Source organism: Myxine glutinosa, chromosome 6 (genome assembly GCF_964187855.1).
Source record: "Myxine glutinosa chromosome 6, kmMyxGlut1.1, whole genome shotgun sequence".
NCBI lineage: Eukaryota > Metazoa > Chordata > Myxini > Myxiniformes > Myxinidae > Myxine > Myxine glutinosa.
The window spans coordinates 77,941,744-77,965,591 of NC_136266.1; the positions used below are offsets into that span (position 1 = coordinate 77,941,744).

A 23,848-nucleotide genomic window follows, 5' to 3' on the forward strand; every position below is an offset into this window, starting at 1 on the left:
GCTCGTGAAAGAGCTGACATTTACTTCACAAACAAATCAACCAGACAACCAGACAAATAGGTTGTTCCATTCAATGTATTTCATGGATTGGAAAAGGTGATCACATATGGCAATTCAACAATTAATTTACTCAAAAGAACATTTCACAAAATATAAACTGATTTAAAACCGGTCATGACAATTGAGGCGATTCATCAATTAACTTATTTCAAGAAAGAAGTTTTTTTATCCACACTATGGTTGTATCCAAAGCGAAAGTATTACCTGCAGTAGTTGGTGTCGTTGATACTGTTGTGGTGTACGATTGTGAATCTGTTTCATCCGACAGAGATAAAATTATGCATTTAAAAGGTACTTATTACAATGTTTCCACACCAACAAATCATTTCAACAAATCAAAACAAGCAAAGCAATCAAAACGGTACAAACTCATCTGATATTCAAGGTTACATGTGGAGCGGATTGCAAATAAATCAGATTTTCATTGCATTTTTCTTCATTACATCGAATTCTCCGTGGAAGTGAGAAAGGCATTTTTCCAAGCAGCAGTTTGCTGATATTTTGTTTCCTCTTTTCCAGCATCAATTTTTACTATTATAGAAAGATAAGAAAATCCCACAACAACGTCCGTCATGTCAAAATATCCTCTTGAAGAAGACAACAGTTATTAGATAAAAATGTCAGTCTTTGTCCTCCAAGAAAATACTTTCTTTCATCATTTTTGCAAACTGTAAAAAAAACATAACCAAAGGAAAACCTCTTTCACAACAATGATTTACCGATTGAATATGATGCAGAGTTTTGTCTTCGTTTACAATAAAAAAACATCAGAAGCGATGAAACATTTACTTAACAGATAGATGAGTTATTTTAATGGATGTCTATTTCAGAGACCACAGGACTCTCACGATAATCTTTGGTGAGGAGTCCCTTCACTAAGCTGAACGTCTTCTGTTAACATCAGAAATCGTCAACGGCTGCAATCAAGAAGGAACTTCAAATGGCATAATATTTTCCAATAATGTTCTGAGAGTTGTGTCTCCGTGGTCATCTGAAGCGGTGTCCATTGAACCTTCCCTCTCCATGATTAAACAAAATTCAACAACTTGATCAGATAACTCTCCCTTCCACCTTCACTCGAGTCCCCTTTCAAGTGACAGATGTGACATTGCAGCATCACTTGGATGATTTTGAAAACATTGGAATTTTCAGATGCACAAGAATAAGCATGACATTCAATCTCAACAAGACAGACAACCTGAACCTATTTCTCAGGTATGATCTATTCAACAAATTATGTTTCTTGTGATGTGATTAACTTTCTAAGCATTCCCACAAATGAATTGTAGAAAATTTAGCAAATCAAGAGTAAACTTGCCCGGACATGGCAAGTTTCCATGTTTGTGTGAAGCTCTCACAGGCCCATTTTGCAAATGAACGAATTTATTTGACATTTCAAAGATACTCACAAGAGCTTATGGTGTGGAGTAGCATGTTGTCTGATTATATTTCTGCGCTGTGAGCATAAGATTGTACAACTCAACTCATGGACCTCCGGTAGCTTGTAACTGTTGCTGCGTTTTTACCTGAGGAAGAACTGCTGAAATCTATCTATCCGGGTTCTTCCCAACATCTTTGTTCCTTTCACATTTCTTTCGACTTTTTCATATTTCTCCTTTTTCATTCTATTTCTTGCTTCTTCTTTATTTCTCTCTTTCTTCCTCTATCTGTCTTCGGAAAAGTGAATTATAGTGGAATTTTTTCTGGAAGGTTCACTTGGCTGTGCCTGGATGGGTTTGAGGGTAGAGGAGTAGCATCTGAAACCCAAATCCTATCCATCTTCCTCCTGATGACTCCATCTTTGCTCTTTACTTCTTCTGTTTCCTTCTGTTGACTCCAATGCAGTATTTGCTTTTCTGTTTCATTTCACAGGAGGAACGGGACACAACCCGATTGCTGGTACTTCTGTTTATCAAGTATCAGTTGACGTTCTTTTGAGAACGGGTATGCTCAAGTTAAGATCAGATCTGAACATTGCACAAACTAAATAAATTCATATTTTGCTAAAATGGTGAAGTTCATGAAAGGTTCCACTTCGTAGGTGGTCGGTGTCTCGGAATGTGATCCTTGTCATTGTTTATCAACAATTACAAATGCATTCACACCTGTTTGGAAAAGGGAATTTACAACCTATTGATTGGATGCATTGTGTATTTGTATTTGTGAGATTTATTTTTTCATTCATGGTTGAACATATGTATATATTTTTGATAATAGTTATTGTCCACATGTATTGAATTTTATCACTGTCTATTCCTTTGGAACTTTGACGGGGGTTTCACCAACCATTCCCATCATTATCAGCACACACGATCAGTCATTTGCAAATAAACCGAGGAAGTGGACATCCTAATATCACTTCACATGGTGTTTGAAATCCTGTCCATTTTGTACCTGCAGGAGTGGGATGCTGTATCTCCTGCCTTTCTCGCTCTTTGTTTTCTCCTTCACTGATAATATGCCATGATATAATCCAGGAAACTCTTTTGTACGACACTTTCATCACCCACACCTCTCTGTGCAATACATGGTCATCAAATACTTGAATCCACATCACAGATTCTATCTGGTCTTTCCCTTTGAATCATTCTTTCAGAGAGACTTCTTGCATCTGCTATTTTTTTCCTCTTTGCTGTGAATCGGTATAATATGTTCATGCTACGTGTGGCCTTTGGTTTCTTCATTGTGGATTGTCTTTTCCATGTTTTGTCCTTTTTCAAATGGTTTATTCTCTTCTTTGTCCTTTTCTCAACTGGAATCTTATCAAACCTTATTATTATTGTCGCCTGTCGAAAAATGATCCTTTAGTCACTTTTCAAGTTCAGGTGCTCCACAGACTGTCATCCACCGTCTGCAGGAGCAGAATTGCCGTGTAAAACCTCCATATCAAATTTCCGATTGTACCCTTCACCAAGGAAAAGAGATTTGGAAACCAAAGTGGAATTGTACAAGTGATAAGATAACATGTGTGTACTATCAAAGATATTGAGGGATTATTTACAATGATTTTCCATGAAGATGAAAGTCATGCACAAAGGTTAGTGATTGAATTCTCACCATTACATATTCCTATGAATTTTGGGTAGGGCATATATAGATCCAGGTAGATCTGCATAGGTATTATGCTCCTGCTGTCGTGATAGGGAACCTTACCTGTAATAAGTTTTTTTCGGCGGTTTGTCGGATTAAGTGTATACCTGTGATCATACAAGGATGATCATGTGATAGGTAGAGGAGGGATTACGCTAATTCCCCGGTGTGTCAAACCTGTGAGCTATCCATTGTCCCATATGGCAACGCACTAGACACGTAGATTAGGAATCCATTCCCATTAGCGCACACATTAATTAATTCCCCCTCCGCCACAATAACAAAGGAACTGACGGAAGAACAGACCGGAAGCGATCGCGCACACTGGTGGCATGGCAGGCAAACATCGATCATGCAGGCAATAGCCACACCCAGAAGGACTCGTGATTGACAGGGGGGAGGGGCGAGTAGGAAGCAGGTCGCCGATTGGCAGAGTAGGGAAGGTGAAGGACGTGCCACACTGATTGGCCACCGACAGATGGCATGACACCAAAGGCGCGAAGCACTCAGCCATTCAGAGAGGAGGGCGCGAAAGACGAGTAAGAAGCTACGCACCGATTGGAGGAGAAGCACCGGTGATGTGAGGGGGGCGCGAAAGTCTAGCAAGAAGCGACGCACTGGTTGGAGGGAAAGAGAGCTGACGTCACGAGACGGGCAGTAAAACCACTCGCTGGCCGACATTTCCTTCTTCTCGTCTTTCGATTCCTTCCTGCCCAGACCTCTCTTCCTTTCTCTCCCATTTGGACTTCTTCCCATGTGGACCTTTGCCTGTTGGGTGACGACGAATGGTGGAGAGACGGTCGAGCACCGACGATGATCCTCCCCTGTTGTTCTTGCTCCTGGTGCCTGCGAACGAGTGCTGTGGCATGGGATGGACCGTGCAGCGAGGCCGATGTTTACACCAACCGGAGCTGTGGTCGGACGACGTGCTCGGACCTGACGATTCCCGACATCACATCCAGACAGATAAGACACACCGCATAGAACATAACATTTGTTATATTTATCCTTCCATTTGTCCTGTAGTTGAAGTCAGTGTGGGAGCGCTCCATTAGAGGGGTTTAGTTCATCGGCGCGTTTGTTTGTTCTCGGGGTCTGGCAATAAAGCCGTGTTTATTTTTGTACCTTCAATTCTGGTTATTGTGAGTTTCTTTTCAAAGGGTGAAGACCTCGTCGGGGCCACCCAGGTAAGTCGGCATCCTCCCCAACCCCCCCACCCGCCCCCCCCGCCCCTCGAATATCATCTGCCATTGATTTGGATAACGCTTCAAAGTAAGCTCGAATGCCATCCGTGGGGCACTCTCGGTGTTAACTGAGAGCCAGCCACAGGACAATATGTTATTTTTCTCAACAACAATGATTTTGACTTTTCACCAGAGCATTATTCAGAGGTGTCTGCACTCATTATTCACAGTTACAGAAATTGTTATAAATGCAGACAGAGAATTTTCTAAGATATATTTTTCTCTTAACTGGAAATTATTGTGATTGAACAACTATATTTGGCAAAAACTATATAAAAGTTTATGATATTCTCCCGCTTCTGTAAAACCACGTACCTTCGCAAATAACAGACGCATCTTCACCATGCCAACAATCGTGAGAGTACCAACCCTGATGTGAACATTGTGAAAGGTAATGTTCTGAGCCATTACATTGCACATTATCCATCAAGATGGAACCATTTCCTTGTCCAAATGATGCACAGCATGGGGAAGATAGGGCTGATCCACAACCGAGCTGGCGACACACAACATGTGCATCTGTTACACTCCAATAGTCATCACAGACAGTGCCCCATGCTTCCTGGTAGAACACCTCCACACGACCCTCACAGTATCCTCTTCCTCCTACTAGACGGACATCCATCACTGGAAAACGACAAGAAGAAAAATATCTTCAGAAATAGATCATTGTTTGCGCTCACGTGCATTTTGGCAGAACGAATTATTGCTATTTACTATTTTATCAAAAAACATATCATCATCGTTAAAGGACAACATAATAACGTTTGTGATGTTTAGTGGAACCTCACATCTCTGTGGCAAAGAAAGTAAGCACAGGATGTCATCTTCGTGTGGGGTTAGAAGGATGTAAACCACCCCCACCCCAACGCCATCTTTCACAATGGTGACTGATGTTTCGATTTGGGCCTTCTTTTGGACAAAGAAGTGGAAATAACTATGCCCAAGGAATTTCAGACTTCCATTCCGATTGTGCAAAGAACCTTCTCGACGTTATTCGATCACGGTGATTCATGAGAATAGTCCAGTGCAATTACATCAGGAAATCTGCTTTGCACAAACCCCACCGTTGATATACCAAGAGCTGCCATGATGATAGAAAGAGAGGTATGCGCATTCGCCGCTAAGCTGTATATACACTAGATTTGAAAGCTCGGCCCAGCTACAAACTGTCATCCCAGTGTTTCACTTGAATATGTACACCGTACTTCGGATGGACGTCACAATCGGTGTCTGCACAGTCTGTCAGTATTAGTTCGTGGATGATAGTGTTCCCATGGTGTACTTTGAGAAGAGTCGGTGAGTAATTGACAGCATCATGAACTAATTACAAACTCATGCATGAACTGTGCGTAGCAAGGCTTCTGGTCTTCTTTGATTCTCATTGACACCCAGTGAAACGGCTTGTGACCGCAGAGTGTGCTTGCAGTCCGATTCAACATCTCCCACACCAGAAACACATTTACTTTTGTTGGTTTTCTACTTATCCACTTTAAAGGACGTAATCGGCAACGAAACGCAACAATGACTGTTTGGCATTTACAGAACAGAGCAAAAACAAAAAAAGGCAGTCAAAATTAACTTCTTCACATGAAGGACCGGCACATCTTCATGCAAACAATAAGCAAGGGGCCATAGACCAGCATAACATGTTACACTTTCCCCAAAATCGTCTAATATGTAAAATCCAGTTCATTTTTGGACTATGTTTGGACTATTGGACAATGTATGTGCAGACGGATTGCCTTCACTCCATTGGTTGGACAGCTCTACCAACTCCGCCTATAATCTACAATGTCACCTTTTCAAAGAGAAGGTGATTGTATGCTGGACACAAGGAAATAATCTGTATTCAAACAGCAGTATCACTGTACATGTCCATGTCCAATCACTACATCTCAGTGATGATACAACCAGCAAGCCAATTTGTTCAACAAATGCTGCTCTCAAATATCCATGGGCTCCAAGAGAAGATGATGAAGATGAAGAAAAGCGAGGTTGTTCCATTTAACCTTTCATTGATTGTAAACGATGATCAAATAGAGCAATTTATCAATTAATTTACTCAAAAGAACATTTCACAAAATGTAATCTGATTTAAAACTTGTTACAACAATTGAGGCGATTCCTCTCTTAACTTATTTCATGAAAGACGATTTAGCCGATTTATTCACACTATGGTTTGATCCAAAGCATAAAGATTACCTCCAGGACTTGATGGCGTTGGAAATGTTGTGGTGTCCGATGTTGTATCTGTTCAATCCAACAAAGAGACAAAATTACAGTTATAAAAGGTTTGCTGTGCTTTTTTTATGGATTGTTCCCGACATACTTATCACAATGATTCCACACAAACGAAGAATTTCTCAAACTCCTCTGATATGTAGGGCTACGTGTCCAGCAGATTGTAAAACTAACATCAAATTTATATTGCATTTGTCTTCATCACATCGAGTTCTCCATGAAAAATGAGAAAGATATTTTTCCAAGCAGCAGTTTGCTGATATTTTGTTTCCTCTTTTGCAGCATCAATTTTTACTATTTTAGAAAGATAAGAAAATCCCACAAATAATAACGTTTGTCACATCAAAATATCACTTTGAAGAAGACAAAGGTTTATGAAAAAATGGAAGTCTTTCTGCTTCAAAAGGAGGTACTTTCTTTCATCATTGTTGTAAAATGTAACTAGAGGTTCCAGGGAACCTGAACTCAACTGGTCTATATCAATATGGTAAGAATATGCATAATAGAACCACAAACTATATCGTTTATTTGTGCTAAAAATATATGACAAAAATTGATTTTTCAATACGGCCACCCTGTCGCGCCCATTTTTGGGCGTGCAACGCCCAAATGCAATCCCAAACTAGTTTATGCCTTAAAGATGCTGCATAACAAGTTTCATAAAATCTCATCAATATTTGTGACTTTTAGAGCGTAGACATCGAATTGTTTACAGACGACAGACAGACAGACAGACAGACAGACGACAGATGGACGACGGACACTGGGTGTCGACAAAAACTCAGCTGGACATAGTCCAGTTGAGTTAAAAATACCAAAAATCAACGGAAAACCTCTTTCACAGAATATGATGCAGAGTTTTGTCTTACTTTCCAATTAAAAATCTAAAGCAGTGAAACATTTAAAAAAAAAAAAAATCTACTTAACAAGATAGATGAGCTAGTTTCATAGATATCTAATTGAAAGAGCACAAGACCCTTAAAGGATAATCTTTGGTGAGGAGATCCTTCACTATGTGAAAGGTCTTCGGTCAACATCAGAAATCATCAACGTCCACAATCTTCTGTCAACATCAGAAATAATCAACGTCCACAATCTTCTGTAAACATCAGAAATCATCAACATCCACAATCTTCCGTCAACACCAGAAATCATCAACGTCCACAATCTTCCGTCAACATCATAAATCATCAACATCCACAATCTTCCGTCAACATCAGAAATCATAAACATCCACAATCTTCCATCACCATCATGAATCATCAACATTCACAATCTTCCATTAACATCAGAAATCATCAACATTCACAATCTTCCATCAACACCAGAAATAATAATTAACATTCACAATCTTCCGTCAACATCAGAAATCATCAACATCCACAATCTTCCGTCAATATCAGAAATCATCAACATCCACAATTTTCCATCAACATCAGAAATCATGAACGTCCACAATCTTCCGTCAACATCAGAAATCATAAACATCCACAATCTTCCATCACCATCATGAATCATGAACATTCACAATCTTCCATCAACATCAGAAATCATCAACATTCACAATCTTCCATCAACATCAGAAATAATCATTAACATCCACAATCTTCTGTCAACATCAAAAATCATAAACATCCACAATCTTCCATCAACATCAGAAATCATCAACGTCCACAATCTTCCATCAACATCAGAAATCATCAACATCCACAATCTTCCGTCAACATCAGAAATCATCAGCGTCCACAATCTTCCGTCAACATCAGAAATCATCAACGTCTACAATCTTCTGTCAACATCAGAAATCATAAATATCCACAACCTTCCATCACCATCATGAATCATCAACATTCACAATCTTCCATCAACATCAGAAATAATCATTAACGTCCACAACCTTCCGTCAACACCAGAAATCATCAACATTCACAATCTTCCATCAACATCAGAAATAATCATTAACGTCCACAATCTTCGGTCAACACCAGAAATGATCAACGTTCACAATCTTCCGTCAACATCAGAAATCATAAAAATCCACAATCTTCCATCACCATCATGAATCATCAACATTCACAATCTTCCATCAACATCAGAAATCATCAACATCCACAATCTTCCATCAACATCAAAAATAATCAACGTCCACAATCAATGAAACATTTTGAATGGCCTAACCATTTCCTGTCATATTCCCAATGACGAGTCTCATCTGAAGTGTTGTCCAAGGGACCTTCTCTTCTCTCCAAATAATTGGCAAAATGATTCAACCATTTCATCAGATAACTCTCCGCTCGCTCAGCTGGTGTCAACATCCTCCCCCACACAAGTTGGTCTGTGGCTTCGTCCTCGGTTCTTACTGCTTGGCTACCTATGTGCTGCTCCTTGTTGGCTTTGCCAGATAATTTGTCAGATAAACATTTCACTCTGGCGTCTTCAAACGATAAAATTGCCTCGGATAACAAATTAGTTTGTGTTCTGGCCATTTTTGGGTGAAATTCGGACACAAGTCTGTCTCTGCAAGCTTCATGTAGAAATCGTCCAACCGAACAGATACAACAGGTACAATCAAGAATCAAGCTGCTTCAAACGTATTACAAAGTCAGCCATGGACTAGTGCTCACCTTGTCTGGCCATCCAAAATTTGTGTTGCTCGGCAATCACGATGGGTTTAGGAGTGAAGTGTTCTGATAACAGCCCCTTTAAATCATCGTAAGACTTCATTTTCAAAGAATCTGGACTACATAAGTTCTTCATCATTTTAAATGTCTCTGCTCCCAACAACACCAGTGGCAGGTTGGTATTTTTCCCCTCGTCGATTACATTTCCCGCCATAAATGCATCGCACCTGTCCGTGTGTTCATCAAAGCACTCAACCTTCTAATCAAAGGCGCCCAAATTTCCAAACAGCCATCTTTTAGGTTTCCTAAGCATTCAACAACCTTCATCGCCAATTTGTGTATCCTGGAGAGTCAAATATGCTGAGTTTTCCAGTCCACGACATTCGGGATATATGCACATGACTCAGACATAGGGAAGCCACAAACAAAATGCTTTACTGCACATGCGCAAGCTCCATCCCCTGATGATGTCAAAACCCGAAAATTCCTGGATACATCACAAGGCAGAGCTAGAAGCACCTTTCCCCCTCATGGAAACAATGAGCAAGAGGCCATAGAACGGCATAACATGGGACCCTGTACCCAACATGATCTAGCATAAAAACGCCAGTTCATTTTTGGACTATGTTTGCACTTTTGGACAATGTATGTGCGGACGGATTGCCTTCGCTCCATTGGTTGGACAGCCCTCCAAACTCTGCACGCAATCTACAATGTCACCTTTTCAAAAAGAAGGTGATTGTTTCCCGGATACTGGGAAATAATCAGTATTCAAACAGCAGTGTCACTGTACATGTCCTCTCGCTGTATCTCAGCGATGACACAACTAGCAGGCGAATTTGATCATCAGGGGCTTCTCTCATTTATTCATGGTCTCCAGGAAAATATGATGAAGTTGAAGAAAAGCCAGGTTTTTTTTTTTTGGGTTTTTTTGTATACTGAATCGAGGCTCGTGAAAGAGCTGACATTTACTTCACAAACAAATCAACCAGACAACCAGACAAATAGGTTGTTCCATTCAATGTATTTCATGGATTGGAAAAGGTGATCACATATGGCAATTCAACAATTAATTTACTCAAAAGAACATTTCACAAAATATAAACTGATTTAAAACCGGTCATGACAATTGAGGCGATTCATCAATTAACTTATTTCAAGAAAGAAGTTTTTTTTATCCACACTATGGTTGTATCCAAAGCGAAAGTATTACCTGCAGTAGTTGGTGTCGTTGATACTGTTGTGGTGTACGATTGTGAATCTGTTTCATCCGACAGAGATAAAATTATGCATTTAAAAGGTACTTATTACAATGTTTCCACACCAACAAATCATTTCAACAAATCAAAACAAGCAAAGCAATCAAAACGGTACAAACTCATCTGATATTCAAGGTTACATGTGGAGCGGATTGCAAATAAATCAGATTTTCATTGCATTTTTCTTCATTACATCGAATTCTCCGTGGAAGTGAGAAAGGCATTTTTCCAAGCAGCAGTTTGCTGATATTTTGTTTCCTCTTTTCCAGCATCAATTTTTACTATTATAGAAAGATAAGAAAATCCCACAACAACGTCCGTCATGTCAAAATATCCTCTTGAAGAAGACAACAGTTATTAGATAAAAATGTCAGTCTTTGTCCTCCAAGAAAATACTTTCTTTCATCATTTTTGCAAACTGTAAAAAAAACATAACCAAAGGAAAACCTCTTTCACAACAATGATTTACCGATTGAATATGATGCAGAGTTTTGTCTTCGTTTACAATAAAAAAACATCAGAAGCGATGAAACATTTACTTAACAGATAGATGAGTTATTTTAATGGGTGTCTATTTCAGAGACCACAGGACTCTCACGATAATCTTTGGTGAGGAGTCCCTTCACTAAGCTGAACGTCTTCTGTTAACATCAGAAATCGTCAACGGCTGCAATCAAGAAGGAACTTCAAATGGCATAATATTTTCCAATAATGTTCTGAGAGTTGTGTCTCCGTGGTCATCTGAAGCGGTGTCCATTGAACCTTCCCTCTCCATGATTAAACAAAATTCAACAACTTGATCAGATAACTCTCCCTTCCACCTTCACTCGAGTCCCCTTTCAAGTGACAGATGTGACATTGCAGCATCACTTGGATGATTTTGAAAACATTGGAATTTTCAGATGCACAAGAATAAGCATGACATTCAATCTCAACAAGACAGACAACCTGAACCTATTTCTCAGGTATGATCTATTCAACAAATTATGTTTCTTGTGATGTGATTAACTTTCTAAGCATTCCCACAAATGAATTGTAGAAAATTTAGCAAATCAAGAGTAAACTTGCCCGGACATGGCAAGTTTCCATGTTTGTGTGAAGCTCTCACAGGCCCATTTTGCAAATGAACGAATTTATTTGACATTTCAAAGATACTCACAAGAGCTTATGGTGTGGAGTAGCATGTTGTCTGATTATATTTCTGCGCTGTGAGCATAAGATTGTACAACTCAACTCATGGACCTCCGGTAGCTTGTAACTGTTGCTGCGTTTTTACCTGAGGAAGAACTGCTGAAATCTATCTATCCGGGTTCTTCCCAACATCTTTGTTCCTTTCACATTTCTTTCGACTTTTTCATATTTCTCCTTTTTCATTCTATTTCTTGCTTCTTCTTTATTTCTCTCTTTCTTCCTCTATCTGTCTTCGGAAAAGTGAATTATAGTGGAATTTTTTCTGGAAGGTTCACTTGGCTGTGCCTGGATGGGTTTGAGGGTAGAGGAGTAGCATCTGAAACCCAAATCCTATCCATCTTCCTCCTGATGACTCCATCTTTGCTCTTTACTTCTTCTGTTTCCTTCTGTTGACTCCAATGCAGTATTTGCTTTTCTGTTTCATTTCACAGGAGGAACGGGACACAACCCGATTGCTGGTACTTCTGTTTATCAAGTATCAGTTGACGTTCTTTTGAGAACGGGTATGCTCAAGTTAAGATCAGATCTGAACATTGCACAAACTAAATAAATTCATATTTTGCTAAAATGGTGAAGTTCATGAAAGGTTCCACTTCGTAGGTGGTCGGTGTCTCGGAATGTGATCCTTGTCATTGTTTATCAACAATTACAAATGCATTCACACCTGTTTGGAAAAGGGAATTTACAACCTATTGATTGGATGCATTGTGTATTTGTATTTGTGAGATTTATTTTTTCATTCATGGTTGAACATATGTATATATTTTTGATAATAGTTATTGTCCACATGTATTGAATTTTATCACTGTCTATTCCTTTGGAACTTTGACGGGGGTTTCACCAACCATTCCCATCATTATCAGCACACACGATCAGTCATTTGCAAATAAACCGAGGAAGTGGACATCCTAATATCACTTCACATGGTGTTTGAAATCCTGTCCATTTTGTACCTGCAGGAGTGGGATGCTGTATCTCCTGCCTTTCTCGCTCTTTGTTTTCTCCTTCACTGATAATATGCCATGATATAATCCAGGAAACTCTTTTGTACGACACTTTCATCACCCACACCTCTCTGTGCAATACATGGTCATCAAATACTTGAATCCACATCACAGATTCTATCTGGTCTTTCCCTTTGAATCATTCTTTCAGAGAGACTTCTTGCATCTGCTATTTTTTTCCTCTTTGCTGTGAATCGGTATAATATGTTCATGCTACGTGTGGCCTTTGGTTTCTTCATTGTGGATTGTCTTTTCCATGTTTTGTCCTTTTTCAAATGGTTTATTCTCTTCTTTGTCCTTTTCTCAACTGGAATCTTATCAAACCTTATTATTATTGTCGCCTGTCGAAAAATGATCCTTTAGTCACTTTTCAAGTTCAGGTGCTCCACAGACTGTCATCCACCGTCTGCAGGAGCAGAATTGCCGTGTAAAACCTCCATATCAAATTTCCGATTGTACCCTTCACCAAGGAAAAGAGATTTGGAAACCAAAGTGGAATTGTACAAGTGATAAGATAACATGTGTGTACTATCAAAGATATTGAGGGATTATTTACAATGATTTTCCATGAAGATGAAAGTCATGCACAAAGGTTAGTGATTGAATTCTCACCATTACATATTCCTATGAATTTTGGGTAGGGCATATATAGATCCAGGTAGATCTGCATAGGTATTATGCTCCTGCTGTCGTGATAGGGAACCTTACCTGTAATAAGTTTTTTTCGGCGGTTTGTCGGATTAAGTGTATACCTGTGATCATACAAGGATGATCATGTGATAGGTAGAGGAGGGATTACGCTAATTCCCCGGTGTGTCAAACCTGTGAGCTATCCATTGTCCCATATGGCAACGCACTAGACACGTAGATTAGGAATCCATTCCCATTAGCGCACACATTAATTAATTCCCCCTCCGCCACAATAACAAAGGAACTGACGGAAGAACAGACCGGAAGCGATCGCGCACACTGGTGGCATGGCAGGCAAACATCGATCATGCAGGCAATAGCCACACCCAGAAGGACTCGTGATTGACAGGGGGGAGGGGCGAGTAGGAAGCAGGTCGCCGATTGGCAGAGTAGGGAAGGTGAAGGACGTGCCACACTGATTGGCCACCGACAGATGGCATGACACCAAAGGCGCGAAGCACTCAGCCATTCAGAGAGGAGGGCGCGAAAGACGAGTAAGAAGCTACGCACCGATTGGAGGAGAAGCACCGGTGATGTGAGGGGGGCGCGAAAGTCTAGCAAGAAGCGACGCACTGGTTGGAGGGAAAGAGAGCTGACGTCACGAGACGGGCAGTAAAACCACTCGCTGGCCGACATTTCCTTCTTCTCGTCTTTCGATTCCTTCCTGCCCAGACCTCTCTTCCTTTCTCTCCCATTTGGACTTCTTCCCATGTGGACCTTTGCCTGTTGGGTGACGACGAATGGTGGAGAGACGGTCGAGCACCGACGATGATCCTCCCCTGTTGTTCTTGCTCCTGGTGCCTGCGAACGAGTGCTGTGGCATGGGATGGACCGTGCAGCGAGGCCGATGTTTACACCAACCGGAGCTGTGGTCGGACGACGTGCTCGGACCTGACGATTCCCGACATCACATCCAGACAGATAAGACACACCGCATAGAACATAACATTTGTTATATTTATCCTTCCATTTGTCCTGTAGTTGAAGTCAGTGTGGGAGCGCTCCATTAGAGGGGTTTAGTTCATCGGCGCGTTTGTTTGTTCTCGGGGTCTGGCAATAAAGCCGTGTTTATTTTTGTACCTTCAATTCTGGTTATTGTGAGTTTCTTTTCAAAGGGTGAAGACCTCGTCGGGGCCACCCAGGTAAGTCGGCATCCTCCCCAACCCCCCCACCCGCCCCCCCCGCCCCTCGAATATCATCTGCCATTGATTTGGATAACGCTTCAAAGTAAGCTCGAATGCCATCCGTGGGGCACTCTCGGTGTTAACTGAGAGCCAGCCACAGGACAATATGTTATTTTTCTCAACAACAATGATTTTGACTTTTCACCAGAGCATTATTCAGAGGTGTCTGCACTCATTATTCACAGTTACAGAAATTGTTATAAATGCAGACAGAGAATTTTCTAAGATATATTTTTCTCTTAACTGGAAATTATTGTGATTGAACAACTATATTTGGCAAAAACTATATAAAAGTTTATGATATTCTCCCGCTTCTGTAAAACCACGTACCTTCGCAAATAACAGACGCATCTTCACCATGCCAACAATCGTGAGAGTACCAACCCTGATGTGAACATTGTGAAAGGTAATGTTCTGAGCCATTACATTGCACATTATCCATCAAGATGGAACCATTTCCTTGTCCAAATGATGCACAGCATGGGGAAGATAGGGCTGATCCACAACCGAGCTGGCGACACACAACATGTGCATCTGTTACACTCCAATAGTCATCACAGACAGTGCCCCATGCTTCCTGGTAGAACACCTCCACACGACCCTCACAGTATCCTCTTCCTCCTACTAGACGGACATCCATCACTGGAAAACGACAAGAAGAAAAATATCTTCAGAAATAGATCATTGTTTGCGCTCACGTGCATTTTGGCAGAACGAATTATTGCTATTTACTATTTTATCAAAAAACATATCATCATCGTTAAAGGACAACATAATAACGTTTGTGATGTTTAGTGGAACCTCACATCTCTGTGGCAAAGAAAGTAAGCACAGGATGTCATCTTCGTGTGGGGTTAGAAGGATGTAAACCACCCCCACCCCAACGCCATCTTTCACAATGGTGACTGATGTTTCGATTTGGGCCTTCTTTTGGACAAAGAAGTGGAAATAACTATGCCCAAGGAATTTCAGACTTCCATTCCGATTGTGCAAAGAACCTTCTCGACGTTATTCGATCACGGTGATTCATGAGAATAGTCCAGTGCAATTACATCAGGAAATCTGCTTTGCACAAACCCCACCGTTGATATACCAAGAGCTGCCATGATGATAGAAAGAGAGGTATGCGCATTCGCCGCTAAGCTGTATATACACTAGATTTGAAAGCTCGGCCCAGCTACAAACTGTCATCCCAGTGTTTCACTTGAATATGTACACCGTACTTCGGATGGACGTCACAATCGGTGTCTGCACAGTCTGTCAGTATTAGTTCGTGGATGATAGTGTTCCCATGGTGTACTTTGAGAAGAGTCGGTGAGTAATTGACAGCATCATGAACTAATTACAAACTCATGCATGAACTGTGCGTAGCAAGGCTTCTGGTCTTCTTTGATTCTCATTGACACCCAGTGAAACGGCTTGTGACCGCAGAGTGTGCTTGCAGTCCGATTCAACATCTCCCACACCAGAAACACATTTACTTTTGTTGGTTTTCTACTTATCCACTTTAAAGGACGTAATCGGCAACGAAACGCAACAATGACTGTTTGGCATTTACAGAACAGAGCAAAAACAAAAAAAGGCAGTCAAAATTAACTTCTTCACATGAAGGACCGGCACATCTTCATGCAAACAATAAGCAAGGGGCCATAGACCAGCATAACATGTTACACTTTCCCCAAAATCGTCTAATATGTAAAATCCAGTTCATTTTTGGACTATGTTTGGACTATTGGACAATGTATGTGCAGACGGATTGCCTTCACTCCATTGGTTGGACAGCTCTACCAACTCCGCCTATAATCTACAATGTCACCTTTTCAAAGAGAAGGTGATTGTATGCTGGACACAAGGAAATAATCTGTATTCAAACAGCAGTATCACTGTACATGTCCATGTCCAATCACTACATCTCAGTGATGATACAACCAGCAAGCCAATTTGTTCAACAAATGCTGCTCTCAAATATCCATGGGCTCCAAGAGAAGATGATGAAGTTGAAGAAAAGCGAGGTTGTTCCATTTAACCTTTCATTGATTGTAAACGATGATCAAATAGAGCAATTTATCAATTAATTTACTCAAAAGAACATTTCACAAAATGTAATCTGATTTAAAACTTGTTACAACAATTGAGGCGATTCCTCTCTTAACTTATTTCATGAAAGACGATTTAGCCGATTTATTCACACTATGGTTTGATCCAAAGCATAAAGATTACCTCCAGGACTTGATGGCGTTGGAAATGTTGTGGTGTCCGATGTTGTATCTGTTCAATCCAACAAAGAGACAAAATTACAGTTATAAAAGGTTTGCTGTGCTTTTTTTATGGATTGTTCCCGACATACTTATCACAATGATTCCACACAAACGAAGAATTTCTCAAACTCCTCTGATATGTAGGGCTACGTGTCCAGCAGATTGTAAAACTAACATCAAATTTATATTGCATTTGTCTTCATCACATCGAGTTCTCCATGAAAAATGAGAAAGATATTTTTCCAAGCAGCAGTTTGCTGATATTTTGTTTCCTCTTTTGCAGCATCAATTTTTACTATTTTAGAAAGATAAGAAAATCCCACAAATAATAACGTTTGTCACATCAAAATATCACTTTGAAGAAGACAAAGGTTTATGAAAAAATGGAAGTCTTTCTGCTTCAAAAGGAGGTACTTTCTTTCATCATTGTTGTAAAATGTAACTAGAGGTTCCAGGGAACCTGAACTCAACTGGTCTATATCAATATGGTAAGAATATGCATAATAGAACCACAAACTATATCGTTTATTTGTGCTAAAAATATATGACAAAAATTGATTTTTCAATCCGGCCGCCCTGTCGCGCTCATTTTTGGGCGTGCAACGCCCAAATGCAATCCCAAACTAGTTTATGCCTTAAAGATGCTGCATAACAAGTTTCATAAAATCTCATCAATATTTGTGACTTTTAGAGCGTAGACGTCGAATTGTTTACAGACGACAGACAGACAGACAGACAGACAGACGACAGATGGACGACGGACACTGGGTGTCGACAAAAACTCAGCTGGACATAGTCCAGTTGAGTTAAAAATACCAAAAATCAACGGAAAACCTCTTTCACAGAATATGATGCAGAGTTTTGTCTTACTTTCCAATTAAAAATCTAAAGCAGTGAAACATCTACTTAACAAGATAGATGAGCTAGTTTCATAGATATCTAATTGAAAGAGCACAAGACCCTTAAAGGATAATCTTTGGTGAGGAGATCCTTCACTATGTGAAAGGTCTTCGGTCAACTTCAGAAATCATCAACGTCCACAATCTTCTGTCAACATCAGAAATAATCAACGTCCACAATCTTCTGTAAACATCAGAAATCATCAACATCCACAATCTTCCGTCAACACCAGAAATCATCAACGTCCACAATCTTCCGTCAACATCATAAATCATCAACATCCACAATCTTCCGTCAACATCAGAAATCATAAACATCCACAATCTTCCATCACCATCATGAATCATCAACATTCACAATCTTCCATTAACATCAGAAATCATCAACATTCACAATCTTCCATCAACACCAGAAATAATAATTAACATTCACAATCTTCCGTCAACATCAGAAATCATCAACATCCACAATCTTCCGTCAATATCAGAAATCATCAACATCCACAATTTTCCGTCAACATCAGAAATCATGAACGTCCACAATCTTCCGTCAACATCAGAAATCATAAACATCCACAATCTTCCATCACCATCATGAATCATGAACATTCACAATCTTCCATCAACATCAGAAATCATCAACATTCACAATCTTCCATCAACATCAGAAATAATCATTAACATCCACAATCTTCTGTCAACATCAAAAATCATAAACATCCACAATCTTCCATCAACATCAGAAATCATCAACGTCCACAATCTTCCATCAACATCAGAAATCATCAACATCCACAATCTTCCGTTAACATCAGAAATCATCAGCGTCCACAATCTTCCGTCAACATCAGAAATCATCAACGTCTACAATCTTCTGTCAACATCAGAAATCATAAATATCCACAACCTTCCATCACCATCATGAATCATCAACATTCACAATCTTCCATCAACATCAGAAATAATCATTAACGTCCACAACCTTCCGTCAACACCAGAAATCATCAACATTCACAATCTTCCATCAACATCAGAAATAATCATTAACGTCCACAATCTTCAGTCAACACCAGAAATGATCAACGTTCACAATCTTCCGTCAACATCAGAAATCATAAAAATCCACAATCTTCCATCACCATCATGAATCATCAACATTCACAATCTTCCATCAACATCAGAAATCATCAACATCCACAATCTTCCATCAACATCAAAAATCATCAACGTCCACAATCAATGAAACATTTTGAATGGCCTAACCATTTCCTGTCATATTCCCAATGACGAGTCTCATCTGAAGTGTTGTCCAAGGGACCTTCTCTTCTCTCCAAATAATTGGCAAAATGATTCAACCATTTCATCAGATAACTCTCCGCTCGCTCAGCTGGTGTCAACATCCTCCCCCACACAAGTTGGTCTGTGGCTTCGTCCTCGGTTCTTACTGCTTGGCTACCTATGTGCTGCTCCTTGTTGGCTTTGCCAGATAATTTGTCAGATAAACATTTCACTCTGGCGTCTTCGAACGATAAAATTGCCTCGGATAACAAATTAGTTTGTGTTCTGGCCATTTTTGGGTGAAATTCGGACACAAGTCTGTCTCTGCAAGCTTCATGTAGAAATCGTCCAACCGAACAGATACAACAGGTACAATCAAGAATCAAGCTGCTTCAAACGTATTACAAAGTCAGCCATGGACTAGTGCTCACCTTGTCTGGCCATCCAAAATTTGTGTTGCTCGGCAATCACGATGGGTTTAGGAGTGAAGTGTTCTGATAACAGCCCCTTTAAATCATCGTAAGACTTCATTTTCAAAGAATCTGGACTACATAAGTTCTTCATCATTTTAAATGTCTCTGCTCCCAACAACACCAGTGGCAGGTTGGTATTTTTCCCCTCGTCGATTACATTTCCCGCCATAAATGCATCGCACCTGTCCGTGTGTTCATCAAAGCACTCAACCTTCTAATCGAAGGCGCCCAAATTTCCAAACAGCCATCTTTTAGGTTTCCTAAGCATTCAACAACCTTCATCGCCAATTTGTGTATCCTGGAGAGTCAAATATGCTGAGTTTTCCAGTCCACGACATTCGGGATATATGCACATGACTCAGACATAGGGAAGCCACAAACAAAATGCTTTACTGCACATGCGCAAGCTCCATCCCCTGATGATGTCAAAACCCGAAAATTCCTGGATACATCACAAGGCAGAGCTAGAAGCACCTTTCCCCCTCATGGAAACAATGAGCAAGAGGCCATAGAACGGCATAACATGGGACCCTGTACCCAACATGATCTAGCATAAAAACGCCAGTTCATTTTTGGACTATGTTTGCACTTTTGGACAATGTATGTGCGGACGGATTGCCTTCGCTCCATTGGTTGGACAGCCCTCCAAACTCTGCACGCAATCTACAATGTCACCTTTTCAAAAAGAAGGTGATTGTTTCCCGGATACTGGGAAATAATCAGTATTCAAACAGCAGTGTCACTGTACATGTCCTCTCGCTGTATCTCAGCGATGACACAACTAGCAGGCGAATTTGATCATCAGGGGCTTCTCTCATTTATTCATGGTCTCCAGGAAAATATGATGAAGTTGAAGAAAAGCCAGGTTTTTTTTTTTTGGGTTTTTTTGTATACTGAATCGAGGCTCGTGAAAGAGCTGACATTTACTTCACAAACAAATCAACCAGACAACCAGACAAATAGGTTGTTCCATTCAATGTATTTCATGGATTGGAAAAGGTGATCACATATGGCAATTCAACAATTAATTTACTCAAAAGAACATTTCACAAAATATAAACTGATTTAAAACCGGTCATGACAATTGAGGCGATTCATCAATTAACTTATTTCAAGAAAGAAGTTTTTTTATCCACACTATGGTTGTATCCAAAGCGAAAGTATTACCTGCAGTAGTTGGTGTCGTTGATACTGTTGTGGTGTACGATTGTGAATCTGTTTCATCCGACAGAGATAAAATTATGCATTTAAAAGGTACTTATTACAATGTTTCCACACCAACAAATCATTTCAACAAATCAAAACAAGCAAAGCAATCAAAACGGTACAAACTCATCTGATATTCAAGGTTACATGTGGAGCGGATTGCAAATAAATCAGATTTTCATTGCATTTTTCTTCATTACATCGAATTCTCCGTGGAAGTGAGAAAGGCATTTTTCCAAGCAGCAGTTTGCTGATATTTTGTTTCCTCTTTTCCAGCATCAATTTTTACTATTATAGAAAGACTAGCGGGGTCACCCGTGGGAATCCCACGGGCATGGACGTGTGTGACATTTCGACATATTGAGTTAGATGCTGCACCTGCACATTCAGTTATATAAAATGGTTACTGGTAATTGATCACATCCACAAATGATGTAATCCACACAATTTATGTACTTTACATAACGTTAATAGGAATACATGCCCGTGTAGCTGGGAAATACAGTTTGTTTGAAATAAATCACAAATATCAGAAGAAAGTTTTTTTAATTTAGAACTATTCTCAGAGTTAAACATCACCGTAATATTATGCGTCTCCATCTCCACACACACACACACATACACAAACACACAATTATATACACATACACACACACACACACACACACACACACACACACACACACACACACACACACACACACACACACACACACACACACACACACACACACACACACACATCGACACACATGCACACACACATATATACACACATATACACACACACACACACACACACACACACACACACACACACACACACACACACACACACACACACACACACACACACACACAAACATATATGCACGCACGCACACACACACACACACACACACGTACACATGACCCACATGTATATATCCCACATCCCACATGTATATACATGTTTAAAGTGTACGTGCCCTTCCCCCCTCCCCCGCCCGGCAACGCTGGGTACTTCTGCTGGTAACGAATAAAATAAAAACGAAGAAATAGGTGGAATTGGCTGAAATTCGCTCGGTGAATTCACGCGGTGTATTCGGTTCGGCTCGGTTCACTCGGTTTAAAGAAAAAGCGATAATGTCGACATGTTGCTGTCTGTGTCATGTTGGGCGGTGTATGATACTCGTTGGCTGTTGGGCGGTGTATGATACTTGTTGGCTGTTGGGCGGTGTTGTGCGGTGATATGGTGTATTTTAAAAAATATATCTCTGCATTTTCCCGCGTTGGTGACACCGAGTCGTTCTTCATCGATCGTCTCATTCATTTTGGAAATGGAAGTTTCCACGCAACGCATGAATTGTCACGATCCTCAAGAGGAATTTGTCTCGTAATCATCAAATGATAAATGGCAAGTAAATTATATTGTGGAAAATTAAAGATTTCAAATAAACCTATTTAAAGTGTATGCGCACATAACTAATAAAAAAAACGAAGAAATATCTCTCGGTAATTTCCTGAAACATATTTTACTTCCGGCTAATATGTTGAATGAAATAAAAACGAAGAAATATATGTCGGCATCATTGTTGACGTTTTTGTGACGACTATCATCAAACGAAATAGTAATATATCATAACGGAAAAGCAAAAGCGAATTTTTAATATATATCGACACATTGCCGGCGGTGTCATGTTGGGCGGTGTATGATACACCATGACGCGATTTTAAAAAATATATCTCTGCATTTTCCCGCGTGTGTGGATTGTTCTCAATTATTGCTGACACCGAGTCTAAAAGTAAAACCATCGATAAAAATGAAATCATATGGTGAGTTAGATTGGAGATAAAGGCGTGAGAGAGACTCAATGGCCTTGAAGTTACAGGCCTTTGAGAATTCATTTCGTTCTATAAACGGCAACTTTCATCGGATTTTCTTCCCGTTTTTTTTCAACCGAGTCTAAAACTATGTTAGCGACTGTGAAAAATGAAATGATTTATCGAATTTGATTTGAAATAAAACTGGGGGAGAGCAAGACACCACGGGCCTACAAAACAGGACTCAAAGCTATGCGAGTTAATAAAATGGTGGATATTTGTTTATAGCCACTCCCAGAATGGGTGGAGCTATGGGTGGAGCTACTCTGCAAACCGAGTAAGCCACACCCCGGACAGACACCCAACAGATAGACAGACAGACAGACAGAATCATCTACGGCTATTATAATATAGATAAGAAAATCCCACAACAACGTCCGTCATGTCAAAATATCCTCTTGAAGAAGACAACAGTTATTAGATAAAAATGTCAGTCTTTGTCCTCCAAGAAAATACTTTCTTTCATCATTTTTGCAAACTGTAAAAAAAACATAACCAAAGGAAAACCTCTTTCACAACAATGATTTACCGATTGAATATGATGCAGAGTTTTGTCTTCGTTTACAATAAAAAAACATCAGAAGCGATGAAACATTTACTTAACAGATAGATGAGTTATTTTAATGGATGTCTATTTCAGAGACCACAGGACTCTCACGATAATCTTTGGTGAGGAGTCCCTTCACTAAGCTGAACGTCTTCTGTTAACATCAGAAATCGTCAACGGCTGCAATCAAGAAGGAACTTCAAATGGCATAATATTTTCCAATAATGTTCTGAGAGTTGTGTCTCCGTGGTCATCTGAAGCGGTGTCCATTGAACCTTCCCTCTCCATGATTAAACAAAATTCAACAACTTGATCAGATAACTCTCCCTTCCACCTTCACTCGAGTCCCCTTTCAAGTGACAGATGTGACATTGCAGCATCACTTGGATGATTTTGAAAACATTGGAATTTTCAGATGCACAAGAATAAGCATGACATTCAATCTCAACAAGACAGACAACCTGAACCTATTTCTCAGGTATGATCTATTCAACAAATTATGTTTCTTGTGATGTGATTAACTTTCTAAGCATTCCCACAAATGAATTGTAGAAAATTTAGCAAATCAAGAGTAAACTTGCCCGGACATGGCAAGTTTCCATGTTTGTGTGAAGCTCTCACAGGCCCATTTTGCAAATGAACGAATTTATTTGACATTTCAAAGATACTCACAAGAGCTTATGGTGTGGAGTAGCATGTTGTCTGATTATATTTCTGCGCTGTGAGCATAAGATTGT

The 23,848-nt window shown here is 39.9% G+C and overlaps 1 protein-coding gene across 1 annotated transcript in view; it reads right to left on the reverse strand.

The window, feature by feature from the left end:
* LOC137430005 (scavenger receptor cysteine-rich domain-containing protein DMBT1-like) overlaps positions 1–23,848 on the reverse strand; it is a 188,904-nt gene that overhangs the window by 63,784 nt on the left and 101,272 nt on the right. The window contains exons 16-22 of the mRNA XM_078780034.1: positions 20,663–20,710; positions 16,808–16,855; positions 14,918–15,229; positions 10,473–10,520; positions 6,600–6,647; positions 4,710–5,021; positions 265–312 (exon numbers count right to left, since the gene is read on the reverse strand). Coding sequence (XP_078636160.1) covers positions 265–312; positions 4,710–5,021; positions 6,600–6,647; positions 10,473–10,520; positions 14,918–15,229; positions 16,808–16,855; positions 20,663–20,710 — 864 coding nt within the window. The remainder of the gene's footprint in view (positions 1–264; positions 313–4,709; positions 5,022–6,599; positions 6,648–10,472; positions 10,521–14,917; positions 15,230–16,807; positions 16,856–20,662; positions 20,711–23,848) is intronic.